Source organism: Denticeps clupeoides, chromosome 20, assembly GCF_900700375.1.
Source record: "Denticeps clupeoides chromosome 20, fDenClu1.1, whole genome shotgun sequence".
In the NCBI taxonomy this organism is placed as follows: domain Eukaryota; kingdom Metazoa; phylum Chordata; class Actinopteri; order Clupeiformes; family Denticipitidae; genus Denticeps; species Denticeps clupeoides.
In genome coordinates, this window is record NC_041726.1 from 7346446 (window position 1) to 7366683 (window position 20238).

At 44.5% G+C, this 20238-nt stretch overlaps 2 protein-coding genes across 3 annotated transcripts; one reads left to right on the top strand and one right to left on the bottom strand.

Annotated features, from left to right (window-relative positions):
- Positions 1–289: 289 nt before the first annotated feature.
- Positions 290–10647, bottom strand: anln (anillin, actin binding protein). 2 transcript variants are annotated; one of them, XM_028963900.1, is made up of 25 exons: positions 10524–10647; positions 9494–9644; positions 8821–9213; positions 8433–8743; positions 8033–8354; positions 7755–7939; positions 7562–7648; positions 7368–7473; positions 7028–7126; positions 6733–6947; positions 6113–6261; positions 5874–6015; positions 4956–5091; positions 4639–4827; positions 4412–4538; positions 4264–4312; positions 4139–4192; positions 3747–3779; positions 3179–3200; positions 2882–2994; positions 2542–2595; positions 2167–2253; positions 1971–2078; positions 1714–1886; positions 290–1079 (listed from the first exon to the last, which is right to left on the bottom strand). In XM_028963900.1, exons 1-25 carry the CDS (start codon positions 10539–10541, stop codon positions 965–967), a joined length of 3438 nt encoding a protein of 1145 aa, XP_028819733.1. In that variant the 5' UTR covers positions 10542–10647; the 3' UTR covers positions 290–964. The 2 variants fall into 2 exon arrangements, with proteins under 2 accessions (XP_028819733.1, XP_028819734.1); XM_028963901.1 differs by lacking the exon at positions 2542–2595.
- Positions 10648–11251: 604 nt separating this feature from the next.
- matcap2 (microtubule associated tyrosine carboxypeptidase 2) lies at positions 11252–19184 on the top strand. Its single transcript, XM_028964117.1, has 7 exons — positions 11252–11485; positions 12508–13127; positions 16070–16213; positions 17182–17314; positions 18068–18373; positions 18460–18557; positions 18824–19184. Exons 1-7 carry the CDS (start codon positions 11458–11460, stop codon positions 18980–18982), a joined length of 1488 nt encoding a protein of 495 aa, XP_028819950.1. The 5' UTR covers positions 11252–11457; the 3' UTR covers positions 18983–19184.
- The last annotated feature ends 1054 nt before the right edge of the window (positions 19185–20238 follow it).

A 20238-nucleotide genomic window follows, 5' to 3' on the forward strand; every position in this document is an offset into this window, starting at 1 on the left:
TGACACGCCGAGTCGGAGTGCTTCAAAATTGAGGTTAATGATGAGCTACAAAAATGAAGGAGTCCTAGACAGTGGAAGACTGCAGTGTATATGATAATAATAAAAGATCAAAAACCAAACATGTGTAAAATCCAAATAATGCAGACCTTCAGCCAAGCAAAGTGCATTCCTGTTTTAGTGTAAATACAGAGGAAACCATGGCAGAGCTGAAAAATGTCAAGCTTGTACCACCTCAAAAGAAGGGGGGGGGGGATAAAGGGAAAAAAAAAAAAAAAAAAAAAAGACCTGCTTATAGCTTTCATCACAATAGCAAAAAGAAAAACTTGTACAGATTATCCACTTGAATGAAGGTAGCAAGCAATAACCATTTAAATCAATAAATCAAATTCTCAAACACACAGACATTTACAGAAACACACACAACATTAAAAGTCTCTCAGTGATAGGCGCGCTATCAGCTTGGAGGTTTTCTATTTATGGCACATGATAAATACAACCTCTCAGAATATATAGATTTCCCCCACTGTAATTCTCAAATGGTAGGAAAAGGAAAAAAGGACGCAGCGTGGTTTAGTATAGTCTAAGCGGTCCCTTAAATTGAATATTTGGAAAATTATTGCTAATTACTTTTAAAACTTTCTATATGAACCCCATTGCATTAGTCTAGGAAATATTTATAATCAAAATAAGAGAATATAATGAACCGGTTCAGTTTTATATCGTAAGCATTAGAAGGACAAGAAAAAAAAAAATTGTCTTAAATGATTGCGAACAAAATTTGTCCTTAGCCCTCTACAATACTGAGCGCATGGCTTTATATGTCTCCTATTATCTTTAGAACACAACTGTAAACGGACTGTAAAATATTCTCTTTTATTGCACTTCACCCCTGAGTCAATATCGTTGCTCGCTTGGCGCTCAAGGCCAACTTGTCATTGGTCCTCCGGTCCAAAAGGGGGTGTGCTCACAGAGGTCTGTAGCAGGAGTCTGGCTGCCACATCCGCAGATCCACCAGGATCTGGTTGAGCTTCTGCATCCAAAGGTTACGTTCCTCCTTAGTGTCTGCACTGAGCCAGTTACTATTCAGATGAAAAGAAAGTGCTAAATATGAAAAGATTTTTAAAAGCACAAATTCTTAAAATTACAGTGTAACTTTGTAATATTCGCTTCTTACAGGTAAATTAAAATATTTTACCCCATGCCAAATATGCCACGTTCTAGTACTTTGCTCCTAACTAGTATTTTAATGACACTGGTGTACATGTTGTGTATGGTATTGCATGTAACATTTGACTGATGGACTGATGGTCAAAGTCATCCACTGCAGCACATTTAACCCAACACCCTGGGCAAGGAAGCCACAAAAGGTTTATGAACAAGACGACCCAGGTTCAAATCCCACTTACAACCATTGTGTCCCTGAGCAAGACACTTAACCCTAAGTTGCTCCAGGGGGGGACTGTCCCTGTAACTACTGATTGTAAGTCGCTCTGGATAAGGGCGTCTGATAAATGCTGTAAATGTAAATGTAAGGCGCCCAGGGAGCAGTGTGTGGTGACCGTGCCTTTATCTCTGGTGGTACCTTGGCAGCTTGGAATTTGAACCCGCAACCCTTCAGGTAACGAGTCAGCTAACTTACCCCCTAGGCCACCACTGCTCATAACAGGAAGCTTTGGGACTTGACAGGAAATTAGAGAACCTGTTTATACTTACGTGGTGACACATAGAGTATCCCTGCACTGGCTGACTAGAGTCTCCTTGTCGTCGTCTCTCTGCGGTCTCACTGTGATCAGCTCGAATGTGTTGGGCCTGGCGCAGAACTCCCGGTTGGCTGGTTCCACCTTGCGGCTCGTGCAGTTTGCCAGACTGATGCGACCCACTGGATTCTGTGCATTTCATAAAGGAAAAAAAAATTATCTGTTAGTCTCTATATTAGCCGCGAGTAGGACAGAGCACCTGAAAACACCCACCTTGCGCCTCTCATCATCTGGGTAGGTCCAGTAGGCGATGCAGTATCCTGAGAGGACGCACCACCTGCGGTGCCAGGCTCCAAACCCACTGACATCTTCAAACATAGTCTTTAAAAAAAAAAAAAAAAAAAAAGTCTCTTAATCTTATGCATTTAGCACCTAAATGACAGATTTAGTTCCAGTGATTACAACTCACCAAGAAACCCTTCTCTTCCACACGGGAGCCCACCTCACACTGCATCTTCAGGTAGATGTGACCTTCCAGAGGACACAGGAAGGGCACCTTAAAAGGGCAGAGGAATAACACAGGGTTGGAAACAAACTTTCCCGAGCCTCGTATTGGACACGTGATTAGGCAGAAATGATGGATAGTATTTATGAATGTGAATGAGTTAGTGAGGATGAGAGGGTTGTTAACAGATTTCAGCTACAAACGATTAAATCCAGTCCGGCAAAACTGGTTTGCCCAAGTTTTTACATGCACACACAAAACCGTTAGTACTGTGAAGATAGATAAACGTGCATAAATAAAGCCAGTCTGTGGTAAGACGGGAAGTAGACGTGTGGCAACCTTGTTCTGAAACATGTCACTGAGCAGCTCTCTCTCACTGCCTTCAAATTTGATCTAAAAGAGAGAAACGGGTGCATGTGAGAGTTACATGTGGCGCAGAGATACAGAGAATCCAGTCTATATGATAGACTGGACTAAAAAGTCAGGGAGGCCTGCAAACGTCTTACTATCTCTACAAGATTAATGTAAGTTATGCACAGGGGTGTTAAATTCCATGAAGGGAAGGACGAGGGGTGTGCAAAGAGGGAAAATGCTCTGCATTCAGAAATAGGAAAAACGAATGATTGAGAAAATGGAAAAAGATGGCAGTGGTACTATTAGTAGTTTTTTCTTTTTTTACCTTCTCCAGGGGAAATTTATTCTTCCCAATAGAAGCCAGCGTTAACCTGTGAGATCCCACAAGCACAAAGTTGCTGGTGCGGACCGCGTTTGGTCCTCCGGGACTTGCCATCACTAAGAAAAGAGAAGCAGTGAAGGTTATAAGATAAGAAAGCTTTATAATCATTGGAACTTCAAGAAACAACGAAAGTTAAGGTGCAGTCGACTCAGTGTGAGGCAAACAGTTAAGTAAAGTTTATATTAGCATCTCAATTAAGGCTACTACTCATGGTACTCATACATGGTAATGCATCCTTACCAGGAGTCTGTAGATTACTCTTCTGTAATAAAAAAAAAAAAGTGTAAATGTAGTTATTATGTTTATAATTATGTTTGCCAGTCAGACAAAATTAAATGTAGGGTGGTAGTAGCATAGTGGGTGACACTGTAACTACTGATTGTAAGTCGCTCTGGATAAGGGAGTCTGATAAATGTACGCATCACATACACCAATCAATTTCTCACTTGCAACAACATAGTCACTTCAACTGCAACAAATTTGACATGTCATTTTTAAAATAAATAAAACCTGAAACATTTTATATGTGATAAACTGCAGGATTTATCACGCAGTGAGCACTTTCAGCAGCTTTATCTGCTGCACTTGACATGTAATAGTTTTATGGTCTTGTTTAATACATAAATTTTTTTTTTTTTTATTTAGAGAGGAAACATCTTGAGAAAATATGACAAGTTATAAGCGCAGAACAAACCTTTAAAAGCACTTTGCTGGACAGAAGTTTTAAAAGCCAAATTTTCTAACTCGCAGAACTAGAAAACTGACTGCAAGAACAGATAGTGTCTAAAGAAATTAGGTTGAATTTTACCGTAATGGCAAGGAAGCGCTTTGGAGTGATTGCCTAGGACAGAACAAGCTTGAATTAGAAGACACATAATTAACATTCTAACAGTAGGAACTTCATTAACGTCCCCATCCCTCCACAACACAACCCTGTGACAGTTGGTCCAGTGTACCAGTCCACCAATTAAAAAATGAATAAAATCATTGTATTCTGGTGTAATTTTCTGCCTTTTAATAGCTGATGGGTGACAAACACCACGTGAAGGGCACAGGAAGTGGTACTGCGTACCCGTGAAAATGGCTCCTCAAAGGCACGGAAACCTTGAAACAGGAGCATCTGAACACAGTGCTTAATCTCAAAATGTAAATTAAACGTGTATATATAATCATTTGCACAGCACAGAACACACAGTGTACCTTTGACTTGTTGGGCTTCTTCCGCTTATCGGGACAGAGTTCACGCTTCTGTGCCTAGAACGATTAATACATTTAGAATAATCCGGACATCCCGGACTCCTTTAGATTTTCACGGTTTTACTTACAAGGTAGAAGACTTCGACATCGATCTCAAAGTCACTGGAGACATCAGGCCTGCAAGTTAAAGCAGATTATCTTTCTGGAAATCAGAGACAGTGTGATGTAACTTTTTTTTTATTGGTTAAAACGTGGCAAGTTTCTAAACCGACTCACAGTGTGAACTTTGTGGAGAAGGTCAGAGCATCTCCACTGAGGCCACTGCGTGCACTGGCCAGGGGCGTAGCCACCATGTTCTCTGCTCCGGCACGAATCATTACAAAGAAAAAATGGCTGCCGGAATCTGCAGGGATTAGGAAGGAATGGGAAAAAAAAAAAAAAGTCATTAGAAAATGAGACGAGGGTGCCGGGGGACAGTTACCCGTTAGGCCGAAGGTTAATACCAGGCTTGTTCGCAGTAGAGCAGACGAAGTCGGCTTTGAGCGGCAGGCGCAGCTCATGAAGAGAGATGGAGCCCTTGGAGGCGGAGGAGTCCGCCTGCTGTTTGGAGTCAGTGGGAGCCTTCCTCTGAGCGCCAGGGCCATCTACCTTCAGGCGATCCAGCTCGACCTTCAGCGCGGCCCTCTTCTCGGCTGGACAGGAAACAATCCAAATCCACACGTATGTCAACAACGGCAGGAAAGTAACAGAGGAGCAGCGACAATTAGAAAGCGTTTAGACACACACTGCATGTGTGTGTGTGTATACACGTGTTACTCACTGGCGATGAGCAGCAGCCTCTCCGCCTCGGCCTCTACCTGTGAGCCTTTTCCGTGTTCCTCATCAGTGCAGCAGTTCAGCGCCTGACTGGCCTGGTGGATCACAGTCTGCTGCAGGTTGAGCTCATTGGCCAGGACCTGCGACACAACCCAAATTCTCAAGTTGTTTGTTCAGTCACTTCTGGTGAATACCACTGGACAACTAGACCAACGACATTTACATTTAAGGCATTTGGCAAATGCCCTTATCTAGAGCGACTTACAATGTGTTTCCATGTTACAATCAAAGAAGTGATCAATTCTGGTTTACTGGGACCCCCAACTATGAATACATTCTTTTTATTCACTATGTTGTAGTTTCTATATACAAGTCAGACAATAAGAAGGTTACAAGTTCATCTAAATATTCTCTAAAGAGGAAGGTCTTGAGCTGCCGTTTAAAAATGCTCAGTGACTGTGCTGTTATGACCTCGAGGGGAAGTTCATTCCACCACTGAGGGGCCAAGACAGAGAAATCTGAGGGTATATGCATAAAAAAGGTTTCCATACAACTACACTTAATTTTTAATACAAAAATATGCATATATGTGAGGTTTAAGGATGCTTAACCAGGACATCCCATCACTACTACACAATCTAGGCACAATGCACTTTAGTTGTAATCTCTACATGGTAATTCATTTTATATTATTTAACTTCACTTAACATTCACATTCTGCTTCATTTTATTTTAGTGGTGGTTCAGGATGCATTTCAATGAATGATGTACTGGTGTAACTACATAGGCTGTGACTTAAGATTTGTTTCTAGTTTTTGCTGCAAATTAAATTGCATTAGCCTATTTTAGTCTTCTGTCGCAGTTGAAGTACATAATCAGAACAGGAAGTGTGTATTTGGACAAAATCCTGTCTGATTCTCACCTTCAACTTCTGTTTAGTAGTCAGGTGACCAGAGCCTCGGGGCTCCTCCATCCTCTGCAGTGCATCCTCCTTCCTAACAATCACCTGTTTGACATGTGGCCGCTCCGTCTCCTTAACCCTGGTTGACCGGTATGCGTCAATACTGGCATATATATAAAAAAAAAAAAAAGAGAAAAGATGACGTCACTAAACTGCTCCTGAAGAGTGCTTGACAAATTCATCATAAGTGGGGTATCCACCTGTACAGGAGGTTCCGTCCATCATCAGCAGAATCCAGATTATCTGACGACCCGGAACGCAACATTCGGGCCCTCTGGAACCTACTGGGCTTGCTGACGCCCTCAGGGTTGGCGCTCTTCTCACAGAAGGAGCTTGCTGGGGTTGAAGTCTGTGTAGAAAAATATGAGTTGTAGGTCAGATATTCAGGTAATAAAAAAAAAATTATTGTATTCAAATTCTGTTTAAAGACTTAACTGACAAACATTGATGTGTGATATTTCTAAAACTACAACAAAAGCAAAATAATAATTAATTAAAAGACCACAAAATGAAATTACATAAGACACGAAAACCAGTGAACATTGCTAAAAGTGTGTTTTCACAAATCTGACCATGTGCACCTTAGGTGTTCTGTTATAGGCATAAGATGACAAGTACTTGCTGGTTCTGTTATAGGCCATCACTGACCACCTGGGAAATAATAGCCATACCATTTAAGGGCTAACAATGAAGTGGACAAGGTGGACAAAAATTCCTTTCAGAATGTAAACGATGCAGACAGCGACACCTGGTGGTGAGACAAAACCCACACGCTTCACTAAAAAGGCCATAAAACCCTGCCTCTACTCTGCCTACTCACAACGGCTATCCTTTCTGGGCTCTTCACCACGGAGGCCACGGTCTCTGCCAGAGGGGTCAGCAGGGACATGGACGAGATGTTCAGCGCATCCTCCTCATCTTCTTCAGCACTCAGCTCACTGCTTTCCTCCAGAACTCCGTCAAACAGATCATTGATCACCTCTGAGTTGATGGAGCCATCGACATTCACCTCCTTCTCACGCACTTCCTCGCCTTCTGCAGGAATGCAATGGAACAAGCATTAAAGAAAACCAGGGAAGAGCAGTAAAGCGAGAACGGAATCTAGTTTTACGGACCTTTGTCTTCCTTTATGTCTTCAGACAGGACCGAGGAGAATTCAACTTTCTTCAAGGGGCTCGATGCGGACGTGCTGCTGAGTTCCATGCTAAACGGTTCTGAATGGATCAAGGTGTTGTTAGTATTAAGAGGTGCGGTGTTGCAAAAACAGGCAGAGAAAAGGGCTGAGGCGTGAGGCTATTTAATATGAATGAGCGAAGAGGGGTCGTAGGGACGTGTCAATGGGAGAATTGTTGCAACGCACAGGCCTCATTTGAATAACCCATCAACCCGTAAACAGTCCAGGGAGGTGACAAAAGCCCTTTTCTAAAAGTCACAATATCCAGGGACGTCGTTCACCTGTAGCTTTTGTCTCAGAGAGGGTGCTGAAGCTCTCCATAGAAGGTACAGTAGACTCATCAACAGAAGACCCGATACTCTCAGCGTCATCAGTTGAGTTCAGCTCCTTAAAAAAAATGTTTTAAATTTTGCATAAATCAATAGATCATCTTAAATGCAAAACAGCATTTTGGTGAGGTTACATGGTCAAATACCCGGTTTCCAGCACGCCTGTCCCTGTTCTTCCACATGTTTCCCTTCTGGTGGCGATTGCGGACCTGTGCCAGTTCCAGCTCGCGCTCCTGTGATGGGAAAATTCAAGATGTAAGCAGTGCCACACCTCTGCACATTTAAAAACAAACAAACAAATAAATAAATAAATAAAAAATGGCACCATGCAAATCTCACCTGTCGCTGCTTCTGGGTGAGGTCCGCGGTCGCTGTGGTGGTCTGTATGGTCATCAGCCTCTCATGCACCAGTCTGCTTTTGGGGGTTCCAGACGGGGTGGCCACCGGGGAAACTCCCAATGGGGTGTTGTTGCTGGAGCGCTCCTGGCACCGCTCCCCAAAACGCTCCAAGAACGACTTCACGCCTGGTCCACAGGACAGAATCAAACATTTCAATTAATATGCATAAACCATGATGCTTTCATATGTTTTAGTCCAGAAGAGGCGTAGCAAATCACCTGGTGTTCCAGCTGAACCCTTGGCCTGTGAAGGCGTGGCGTCCTGGTTGAACCTCTCCTTGGACTGGGCCGCTGTGCTTAGCGGCTTACATGGCAGGCTTGGTTTGAGGACTGGATTGTTGGTCCCCAAATCCCGGTCTCTGGAAAGCACCTTGGCCTTTGGGGGACTCTGAATGCATGTCGGTGCAGCTGAAGATTTTGGGGGACTGGGTTTCTTAATCAAGCGGGTCTCCTGTGGAGCTGGCCTGGGCTCAGGCACTTCAGTCTCCCGAGGACTCGGCAGTACCACTCTGCTGGATTTAACAGGAGAATGTACCGGTGCCTGAAAAATAAATAAATAAATAAATATTATTACATAAGACCATGCAGGATCGCCTCGTGCGATTGTGTCTGCACATACCTGCCGGTTTCCAATGGCTAGCTTGCTTTGGGACAAGGGCGGCTGTCGGCCTCCAGCCAGGCTGGGTTTGGACTGGGTTGTTGCTGTGCGGGACACGGCAGGAGCGCAGGCGGTGCCAGGCTGCCCTTGTGCATTGTCTCTGAGGACGGACGGGTGGCTGAGGTCATCCTCCCAGGAACCGATGGTGGCAGCGAGATTGGCCAGACGGCCCTTTCTGCCCACAGGGGTGCCAGATGATACAAGTACAGGGTCTGGTACCACTTCCTGTGTCTTGATAGGTTCAATATCTGGGACGACGTCACCAGTACCTGCTATTAATAATACAAAGTTAGAGTGCAGTAATGCATGCAGATGAATTAATGCAGGACTGTTATGCGCATGTCTCTACCAGCTGCATCCCAGTGGAGCCTCTGATCTGCCAGTCTCTGTAGACGAGACTTCATCCCAGAAGCAGCTGCAGCAGAACCGTGAACCAGGTCCTCTCTGGCCCTCTCCAGAGGGCCAGCAGAAGGCTTCATGTCTACATCGGACGTGTTGTTCAGAAGCTCTCTGGTCACATTTACTGCTTCCACAGGATGCGGAGAAACCATAGTTGGGGTTGCTGCTTTCTCCACGGACGTGTCGAGAGTGTGACGGACCGCTGCCGGGGCCACGGGAGGCTTTTTGTCAGTGAGAGAGTCTGTGGCCAGAGCAGCTTTAGGCTGAGTCACCTCTTGCTCCACCAGGCTGTTCTCATCTGAGCAGCGCCGCTTATATGGGGAGGGCTTGGTGGCGGGGAGAGCTGAACACAAAGCATAACAAACGGCCATCAACCCTTCTGCAATCCGACATTTCCTATTCTCCATTGTTAAACAATCACTCAGTATATTTGCATCTTATCTCTGCCGGACTACGGGGTGTGGCTTCAACACACAAAGCTGTATCAGTTTCTAGAATTGCTTAAAAATGTCAACTGGGTTACAGAAAGGGGAAGTTCACACCCTGAGAAATAATGCACAACAACGTAAGAGATTTCTACTTTGGCAATGAAATAAAAAAAGTATGCGTTATGGGAGTGGCACCATTTTCAGAGAGCGGCTCTCTAATCAGACTGTTCGCTTCTGCCAGCGGCTCCCTGGGTCTCTTTGCCATTTGTCGGTTGGCTCCCGCAGGCCTCTCGGCGATCTTCTTTTGAAGGTTCTCGCGGCGTGCACGTGTGCGCTCCAGGAGTTTCTAACGGCAAACACACAACAACACCAAGAATGTGACATCGGTACTAATTTATTAGAAGAGAACAGAAGGGGACTGAAAAAAAACAAAAAAACACTCATATATATATATATATAAAATGAACACTCGTACAATTCTATTATTCAGAATGTGATTTCTGTTTCACAGCGACAAAAGTCTCTAGTGTAGACAGTAAGGGCAGGAAGAAGTGATTTACTGGCCGTTCTCACAACCAGGCTCTGTAAATTCTTGCCCTGTGAGGCCACTTTCCAGGGACTACGTGGAAAAAAGTTCAGTTGGTGAGTCTGTCATTCCACAGGAATGAGCCTCCCGCCTCCAATTCCATTGGTGGAGACTGAAACAGTACACCCTTACCCCATAAAAGTAGTTTACTCAAAACAAAAACCAAAAAAAAAGCAGCTAAGCTTAATTTAAAGAGAAAAAAAACGACATTATATAAAACACACATAAATAATATATGCGGGAGCTCATTAAACATAATATCTGTTCAATGATGACGTGACACTGCAGTCTAAAGCTTCTTCGATACATAAAACACAATTAATATGATATTTATGATAAAGCAACCGTGAACGATGCGTTCTGATGCACATATGTATTTTAAACAAGTACTGATTTATACGCTTCAAAGTATCCGTTAATAAAACATTGCAACCTTTCTTAACTCGCTAATTATAGGATGTATACGTTAAATGAACTTTGAAGACTTATTTACACGGCTAAACATGACAATGAGCAGAACAAATAACTGGGTAATGTAAAGGCATAACACGCAAAAATACAGGCATTGTGCGACTGGGTTGCTAAACAGCTAGCCGCAGCATGTACGGGGCTATCTAACAGTTAATACTCAGAACTCACCTCTGTAAATGGGTCCATGTTTTATTTGTTATCATGAAAGGTTCGTCTTCTACCGGTGCGCTCACGTCTCCGTGCCGTCGCGTCACGTCTTCTTCCTCGGCCGACGCCCGCACCTCTCCTTGGGTCCACTCAGGCGAACATCTGTTGAAATTTGAATTTCAGCGCTGTCGCCACTGCGCATGCGTCAACGGCTACGCGACGCTCGATTGACGAGCGCCTCGACCAATAGGAGGGAGCAAAATAGGTTCGCAGGCTTTTCACGCCCCGCCCCGGAGTCCAACGACACAGAATAATTTTAAAGCCTCTGCGTTAGCGTTTCTCATACGCAATATATATTTCTCAGGAGTAGACACAACACCGTAAGACCAATGGAACGTATATGATTTATGCATAATGAACATATGCTTTAGCTTGTCCCTGATTCGTCTTCTTGAAGGTTGTTCGGCTGCTTTGACAAGATATTATCTGCACATCACTTTTCATATTCCACATTTCATGAAATGAAGGGTGTAAATATTTCAGACCTAAAAGTAATTATTTTGACTTTGCAAATCTTTAAAAAAAAAATGTCGTTGGACTGTGCCAAGGCTTTGCATTTGATAAAAACTCGTTCACGTCCGCTTTCCGGCCAGCAGTTTTGAAATCTACGACCGCGTCGCAGAGGCCGGAAGTGACGCAGGCGCCTCCGCGCTCCCGTCTCTATGTGACGTCGCCTGTTTACCATGGCAACCGGCTGTGCTCAATGGGAACCTGTGACTACAGCCATTCAGCCACCGTCGGCTGTTGAAGGCGGAGCCCGGCTGCGGCGGCGAGACTCTTTTGTCGGATAGTTTTTCGATAAATATACATATTTTACGGTCACGTTAAGAGCGGCAGTGTTTTGCTTAAGCTGTAGAAAAATACATGCGACCGGCTACGGTCGATCTCTACAAGCATGATGCTCGAATCTATTAAAGTTACCGGTATGTATACTTTTTTCATTTAATCTAAAGTAACCAACGCAATAATTCATAATTATGAATAGTTATAATGAATGCAAACCTAAACCCGAAACATCAGATAAAGAACGACTTCGTAATATAAGGAATTGCTCTTTGATTGCATGTAAATAAATCATTTTATCGTCTCAAGCTACAAGGTGCATTTATTGTAAGCCTTTGAGACAGCGAGGCAATGTTGAGATGCACAGTAAAATAAGATTATTAAAGAATAACAAAAGGGTTATGGCAGTTAATAAACAAGACGATGTGCTGAATGCAAAAAAAAAGTTTAAAATAATGTAAATAATAAAAGATATATACACAGCGAGAGAATGAGAGCAAATGGCATGAATATTGCACAGATATTATCGTTGATTTATAATATATGGTTGATAGTAAGAAATAACCATTTTTATAATATTTGAAACATTTGCCTCATCAAAATGTTATACTTGACTGTAATGAACATTGCACAATTTTTGATGCAGTTAAAAATACTAAATGTTGAAGCTCAGATTGTAGTTGAGTGATTTGAGCGCCAGCCAGTACATCTCATGAGCCGTGGGTGCACAGATTCCGCGTCAGTGCCCACGTCGCGGTGAACTACGTTAGCTGGCTGTGATGGGACCCAAGGGGCATTCGTTGGAGACACGGTGGTCCTTAGTGCACAGAGCTATCAGAATCATTTCATTATAAAGGCCGTCCAGTGCTCCCGAAAACTCAGTGGAGCCCTTAAAATAGAAACTTGCCACATCCGCCCAAGAAGAAAAGCAATCATTTGAAGTCCGTTCAGTGTAGCGAAACCGTGCTGGGCTGCTTGTGAGCTTTCACTGACACGGGAAAGCGAACGAGACAGGCCGTTTTTAGCACAATGCACTGCTCATGCTCTGAGCTCGCCAGCTAGATGTCTTAGTAAGAGGATTAGGCTGCCCGTGAACTGCCTGTACTGTGGGTGGGGATCCTTAAAAAGACGCAGTTTAACCCAATGTCCTGTCTGCTTTCAGAGCGGCTCCACTGGCCCGAGGCGGAGCTGTCCAAGAAGCACCTGCTGAGTCCTACAGACAAGCCAGTCAGCCCCAGCCAGCTGTGCCTGGAGAAGCTCTCCTCCAGCGTGCTGAAGGACCTCTTCAACGCTGCAACCAGCAGCTACAACGTGCTGCTCCAGGGCAAGGACGAGGACAGGCCAAGTTCCAAGCACTCCCCTTCAAGGCGGCCAAAGAAGCCAGCGAGGTGCGCATCCTCAGCCGCACGCAACGGCCGTCGCCAGGCAGAGTCCGGTTCCTTTTCCAACGGCGGCCCCAAGGGACCCTACAGCATCACGGTGATGGGGAGCGTCATGGGCCTAACTCCCCGGCCCAGTGCACAAACCAGGAGGTCCTGCTTCGCCGCCCCACCGCGCACCAAACTCCCGCTGCTGGCCAAAAGCAGCGGCTCGCGCGATGGCGAGAACAGCCTCAAGAAGCTGTGCATCCTCAGCGCCATCAAACCATCCAACGTGGAGAAGGAGAAAGCCAAGTTCTTTAAATCGGACTTCTCCTACAACCCTCAGTTTGAGTACAGCAACCCAGTGTCTCCTCTGGTCCTGGCCCGCCACAGCATTGCCTCGGACCGTTTTCTGACTCAGGTAAAAAAATTTAAAAAAAGCCTCGGTAACGTGCTTTACCGAGAAGGGTGGTAGTAGTCTAGCGGGTAACACACTCGCCTATGAACCAGAAGACCCAGGTTCAAACCCCACTTACTACCATTGTGTAGCAACCCTAAGTTACTCCAGGGGGGGACTGTCCCTGTAACTACTGATTGTAAGTCGCTCTGGATAAGGGCGTCTGATAAATGCTGTAAATGTAAATGTACCGAGGAAGTGCCATGCCGTCCCGACGCTCAGACCTGGACCATGGCCCTGGAGAGCGTCTCTTCTCTCTTGCCCTTCTCGCTTTCACTCGTGTCCCAGACCTGTTCGCCCTATGCGCGGGTGAAATCAATCCTTTTCCCTTCAGCTGACCGGACCCAGCCGGGCAGGCCTAGAGAAGGACAAAAGGGACCGCAGATTAGTTCACCAGTCAGAATGCTTCGAACAAAGCTGGGTCTTGAAGCTTCTGTTCATTTTGTGCACTGAACTGACATCAGCCCCTGCCATCAGAATTGTAGACAAAAATTCATTTTGTCCAAAAAAAAAAAAGCATTTTTGCCAACAATAGAAAGTCAAGTCATCTACCGTGTTTATCTCCTTGTTTAGTTTGTCATGGTAAAATTCATTCTGTGGCACAGAAATAGGCACTTGACACATGGCGCCGCAAATGATGCAGTGGTGGTCTTGCATTTAATGTAGTGGCCCCGTAATCAGAAGGTTGCTGGTTCGAATCCCGAGCCGCTAAGGTGCCACTGAGGTGGAAATGAGCAAAGCGCCGTCCCCACACACTGCTCCCCGGGCGCCTGTCATGGCTGCCCACTGCTCACTAAGGATGATGGTTAAAAGCAGAGGACACGTTTCGTTTCGCAGTGTATCACAAAGACAATGACTTCACTTGATTTAAATGACGTCCTCTGTGTACAATGAGGAGGGTAAGGGAGGAGATGGGTGCTTCGCTTTGCCGGGGTGTGTCTCTTATTGACGCAAGGGGGTTAAATAGTCCAGAATGAGAAAGTAGAGTGTGTAAGAGGTGTCAATAACATTCCCCTCAAAACAAAAAAAAATTGAATTGCTGGAATTCCTGGTATTCCTGGAATTGGAATGAATTCCAATTCATTTTAAACATTTCTGCACATCTTGCACACGTTTGTCTTGTCTTGTGTGTCCTGTTTGAAATATCCAACATATCCACGTACAGGCATCCTACATGATGTTGTCCTGTTTGTCCTGTTCATTGTACAGAAAATTTTTACTTTTCTTTTATTGCAATTTGTACAGTATTTAAGTTCTAGTGTTAGTTAGTATAGTTTAGATTAGTGTGTATATACATATTCCAATATACATATATATACACATATACATATATATGTGTGTGTGTGTGTGTATAATATATATATATATTTTATATTTTTTTCTTTCTTTTATGATTGCACTATGGGTGGTCTGTGTGAGACATTATTTCAATACACGGTATACTGTGTGTACTGTTGTACTGACAATCTTGAATCTTGAAATACACGAGTATACAAAAAGGACGTCCAATTTACATTTATGGCATTTATCAGACGCCCTTATCCAGAGCGAATTACAGTCAGTAGTTACAGGGACAGTCCCCCCCTGGAGTGTCTTGCTCAGGGACACAATGGTAGTAAGTGGGATTTGAACCTGGGTCTTCTGGTTCATAAGCGAGTGTGTTACCCACTAGGCTACTACCACCCAATTGCTACCTCAAATAATGTCTATCTTTGCAATTCAGATTCTAAAATTTTTTAGAGAAAAAAAAAATGTATTGGGCTGGAAAGTCTCCTCCAGTGTATAAATGAAGCTCCCTCATGCTATCTGATGGTATCGCAGCAAGTGCGAGAGAAACGGGATAGCGCCACGCAGGAAGTGTGGTAAACGGATCTGGTGGATGCTCCGGTTCAAGTCTTGCCTTGAAGCGCTTGTTTGAACACCAGCGGACACACGATGGCATATCCATTAACATTTTGGCGATGCAGTTTTCTGGCCAGCGGCCACAGTTCCCACTCGGCAGCAGGTGTAGTTTTACCCGTTTGTCCAATATAATCTTTCACAATGAGCATGGGTTCAGCTTACATGAACCAATCTCTACAATGCCGGGGCGGCCACAGAGTCCATTTCAGCGAGGTCACATCACGCTAGGGCAGGATTTGTAAAGTAATATTTCAACGAAAAGGGCCTGGATTTCACAGAGCTGTTGGTCTAGTCTCTTTTCGTTTGTGTGACGTTCAGCCAGTGAAAAAGCACAAGAAGACGTGTGTAAAACCCAAACTGGACATGGTCACCCCATACATCACTTTTTAAAGAAACACTGGCATCTTTCAGCCTCTGTAGTGGTCCATTTCCGACCATGGACGACTGCTGACAGGAGATTATTAGATAGTAGGTTAAGAACGATGTGGTTAGCAGGGGTCCTTGACCGCTGAGGAGTTGGGTATCGGGGATCCGCAAAAAATGGACATGGCCCACGCTGCTAATAAAGTGGGCCGCTCGCACGGCTAACCAGGGCTAACCGAATTAAAATGCCACTCGTGTCAGTTGGCTGCCTGGCTGGGTGAATAATTGCTCTAATGGTCACTGACCGCCATCAATTATTTCCGAGTGCTGACCAGGGAGCTGTAAATGGCGGTAGTAGCCTAGTGGGTAAGACACTCGCCTGTGAACCAGAAGACCCGGGTTCAAATCCCACTTACTACCATTGTGTCCCTGAGCAAGACACTTAACCCTAAAAAAGACAACACTTTCCAGGGAGACTGTCCCTGTAACTACTGATTGTAAGTCGCTCTGGATAAGGGCGTCTGATAAATGCCGTAAATGTAAATGTAAATGTAAATGGCCCTCAGGAGGACCAAGAGGTGAAGCGAACGAGACCATGTCAGCAATAGATTTTGGTCACGGTCTTTGATACTTTCCCGCAGGCGGTGCGGATCATGGAACTGGCGCTGCACAAGTACGGGAACCACGAGAAATTTGAACAGGCCATGGGGGGCAACCTGCTGACCAAGAGTCGCATTTGGTACCAGGTGAAGAGGTACATGGAGAAGGAGGGATGCATGGGTGAGGTGAGAGGAGCTCAGGCCTTTTCACACAACTGCTACAAACACGTGAACTGAAATAAAAAAAATTATTCTTCATGAAATGTGTCACAGCGATTTGAGACGTGGCCCAACATTTCCAAGGTCGTGAGTTTGAATTTGCATGCTCTCGCCGTGTTGCAGCGGGTTTCCTCAGGGCTCTCCGGTTTCCCCTTGCCGACCGATGGCACCCAGTGTCCCGGGATGGGCACCGGCAGCCAGCCCTGAGTAGGACTAAGTGCTTAAGGACAGTGAGTGAGAGGAATGTGAACTGATCATTTATTGATTACATGCAATTTTTGCAACATGCAACTTTGCACACCAAGCAACTGAAACTTGCAGACCTGTCTGTTCATGATCTGCTGCTTGAAACTCTTTTAGCTTTTTTGTCTACCACCAGGTATGTCGGTGGACATGAACATGAAGCAAAGACCACAACAGAAGTCGTTTTGAGTAAAAGTAGCACAGATCAGGCTGCAAAAGGTGGGGAAGCAGAGAAAGCAGCCAACTCCGCTGTATTCCCCGAGTCATTTTATACGGCACTGTTAAAACAATGATCTTTATAACATTTTTCAATTTCATACAAAATTAAGTAGTCCACTTACTGCGAATTATTCAGTTGCCAAAGTTTTGTTTGAATCAGAACAAAACTCATACTCATAGCTGTCCTGTGTTTTTCCTAAAACTCTATCCAGTTTCTTTTTGCTTGTGCCAGGCACCACGTCAGAGCGAATAATTCATACGTTCTGCAGAAGTGTCACTACGGTTCATGTCAACGTTCAGAGGCAAAACAAACCATGCTATATATATTTTGCCCATGAGGAGCACTCATGTCTAGACTGGCAGTTCTGCTCTAACTAAACCAAATAAAAATTCAAAGCTACTGCGTGTACACATTTGGGTTCAAAATGGGTTCCGCATTTTCACGTAAGTCTATGCTTTTTTTTTTTTCCCAGATTGTGGTCCACTTGACCGATGACTTGCTTTCCAGAGCTTCCATGACAGTGGTGAACAGCAGGCCAACGCTCACCATCAACATGTCCACAGCCAGGGAGCAGTGGTTGGAAGGAATGCTGAGACACGAAATTGGTGTGTGTCTGGGAGAAATGTGTTCCTGTAATTACACCAGCCGCCTGTTGGGTTAATTAGCTTGGATCACGCGATTAACTGGAACCTCTTTGCTTTCCAGTATTTTGCACCAGTGTGACTTTGTGCGATTAGTGCTCTCTTTCATTACTATTTCGACGTTCATGCAAAAGTTTGGGCTTACAATGCCCTGTGAATGAACAATGAACTGATCACCAAAGCTTTTAAAGCTAGATTTATGAATTATTTGTATTTGGTACAATTGTTGATTGAAAAGAGGAGAGGGACATCATGCAAAAGTTTGGGCACCCCAATATAACATTTACAATGATTCCAAGCTTATTGACGCTCTGGCTTTTTCATTGCTTGGCAATTCAGGGAAAAACAAATTCTGGAAGCAAACATGAAGGAGATTCATAAGTCCATGTTGGGTGGGATGGGTCCTGCAATAAGTTCAGAAATACACAGGTTCCCCTGACCAAAACATCACTCAGAATCTTTGGAATGACCTCAGAAGAGTAGTGCATGCTAGACGGACTAATACTCTTACAGAATTAGAAGGACGAACTGGCCAAAAATTCCCCACAAATTAGAGCAGAAATACCCTTTTCAAGCTATGATGTTTGCTATAGCCATCATATTCTGGTTTACTTATAAGCATTTGTACATGGAAATAAAAATGGAATCTGTATACCTTTTATTGACTTGGGTCTACGAAGTCTGAAGGTATCTGTATGTCCGGTCTAATTTTACCAGGTACGCACTACTTCCGCGGCATCAATAATAGCCACCAGCCCTGGTGCAACAGCGGCGGCAGGAAGAAGCACAACCTGCGGCCACTGAACCCCACCGAAGAGGGGCTGGCGAGCATCCACAGTGTGCTGTTCCGCAAGGACCCCATGTTATGGCGCGCCGCCCTGCTCTACTACACCGTCTACCAGGCCAGCCACATGTCCTTCACACAGCTCTTCCACGACCTGCGGCGCTTCGTCCAGGACCCCAACACCCGATGGGACTACTGCGTTCGGGCCAAGAGAGGCCAGGCTGACACGGCACAGCTAGGTTCACTTTCCTTACAATGCCCGAGTACAAGCACGCCCTACTAGAAGAGACATTTTAATCCATGAATGTCCTTGTGTGCACCTCAGGTTGCTTTAGTAAGGACCAGGTGTATCTGGATGGTGTTCTGAAGATCCTCAGATACAGAGACAAGATCGACTTTCAGCTGCTCATGGCCCTGGGAAAGGTGGGTTTTGTTTCAGAATGCAAATAAGCTAAATGAAACTAACGAACAATGTTCTATTGTTTGCACCGATCACAATTTCTACATTCTGCAAGTCTTGAAGATACTTGTTGTGTTTTTCCACATTGATGGTAACAGCTCATCACATTTAAAAATGGGAGCCCATGGTATACAAAACATTCTTTTGGGATGTTCATTTGTTAAGAGGACCAAACAAATCTCTTTTGTCTTCATGCTCCATTGCTTCTGTCTGTATGTCCACCGTTCAGGTGTCGTTTGAAGACGTGGACCGGCTGAAGGGGCTGGCCCTCATGGAACACGTTCGAATCCCACACTTCCTGCAAGATCGGGAGCGTTACACAGAGCAGCTTAACAAGATCATGGAGGTCAACCAGCTTACGGATGAGGAGCTGAGGGTCCTCATCTGAGGAGACCTCTGGAACCAAACATCTCGCCTCGTTAACTCTGTTAAAAGATATGTGAAGCCTCTGGCACCCCCCTTCAGCATGACACAATCTTTCACCAGCTTGTATGGTATCAGCATGATCTCTTCTTCCTCTTTGACCTCTCAAAGCTAAGTGTTCCTTTCCATGATTCACTGTTGGAAGACAATAAAAACAATTCTGTCATGTTCTTTGTGTCATAGCATGGATATGGAGCTCTGCCTATGAACAGATTGTTAGCTGTACTGCTATGTTTTTACATTATAGCGTTTGGAGTGTCTGTGCTCTCCAGACAGAACACAGTGCCATGAGGAACCTGTGGGATATTACAAATGGAGACTGCTATTAATTTCTAAAAGCCTGCATTAAGAACACCTTAATGAGGGTCTTGATGTCAGCTGATGTCACCCATTGGCTTAAATCAAGGCCGGTTACCTCATTAGTGAATTAGATGGAGTTAAGCTTGAAGCTCTCTAGGATTGTGATTGCCTAATCTTGGATCAGTGGAAAACCTTAAAGGTCCCCTGACATGAAAATTTTACTTTGTGGGATTATTGAACATTAATACTACAGGGTGGGCCATTTATATGGATACACCTTAATAAAATGGGAATGGTTGGTGACATTGAACACATTTTATGAGTGGTCAGAAACTTGTAAATAACTCATGAAAGAATAAAGTTACGTTAAAACCATTGTTTTTCTTGTGAAATTACCAATAAATTTGATGTGTCACATGACCCTCTTCCTATTGAACAAAAGTTGGATCCAAGATGGCCAACTTCAAAATGACCACCCATCTTGAAACATTTGCCCCCTCACATATACTAATGTGCCACAAACAGGACATTAATATCACCAACCATTCCCATTTTATTAAGGTGTAAATGGCCCACCCTGTAAATCCCATAGCCTGCCTATTGTCCTGCAGGGGCTAGAAATGGTGATATGTATAAAGAGTGCTTTGGCCATTCTGCTTCACCGCTCAAAGTGCGGCAGCTCTGATGGTCGAATCTGGAATGTCTCCCCACATTTCCCCCTTCTCATAAGGGTGAAGGTCCTGTCTGCGCCAAATATTGTGGTTGGTGAATGGTGTTGATGACGTAATTTCTGCGAATGCTCACTCACTTCCATAGGCCGCTCTCCTCCTCATTAGCATTTAAATCTACAGACATCGAAATGGCGCAATCTGGGGAAATCTCATTGTGGGACTAATCAAAGTGGCTGTAATTCTGCACGAA

Bases quoted from the DNA above. Each gene is read 5' to 3' on its own strand.
- matcap2 (XM_028964117.1), top strand. From the start codon at position 11,458: ATGATGCTCGAATCTATTAAAGTTACCG. The intron at 16,214-17,181 runs GTGAGAGGAGCT...TTTTTTTCCCAG, and splicing joins AGGAGGGATGCATGGGTGAG to ATTGTGGTCCACTTGACCGA. The intron at 18,374-18,459 runs GTTCACTTTCCT...TGTGCACCTCAG, and splicing joins GGCTGACACGGCACAGCTAG to GTTGCTTTAGTAAGGACCAG.
- anln (XM_028963900.1), bottom strand. The intron at 4,828-4,955 runs GTGAGTAACACG...TTTCCTGTCCAG, and splicing joins GAGGCTGCTGCTCATCGCCA to CCGAGAAGAGGGCCGCGCTG. The intron at 2,254-2,541 runs GTTGCCACACGT...TGCCCTTTTAAG, and splicing joins GTGACATGTTTCAGAACAAG to GTGCCCTTCCTGTGTCCTCT.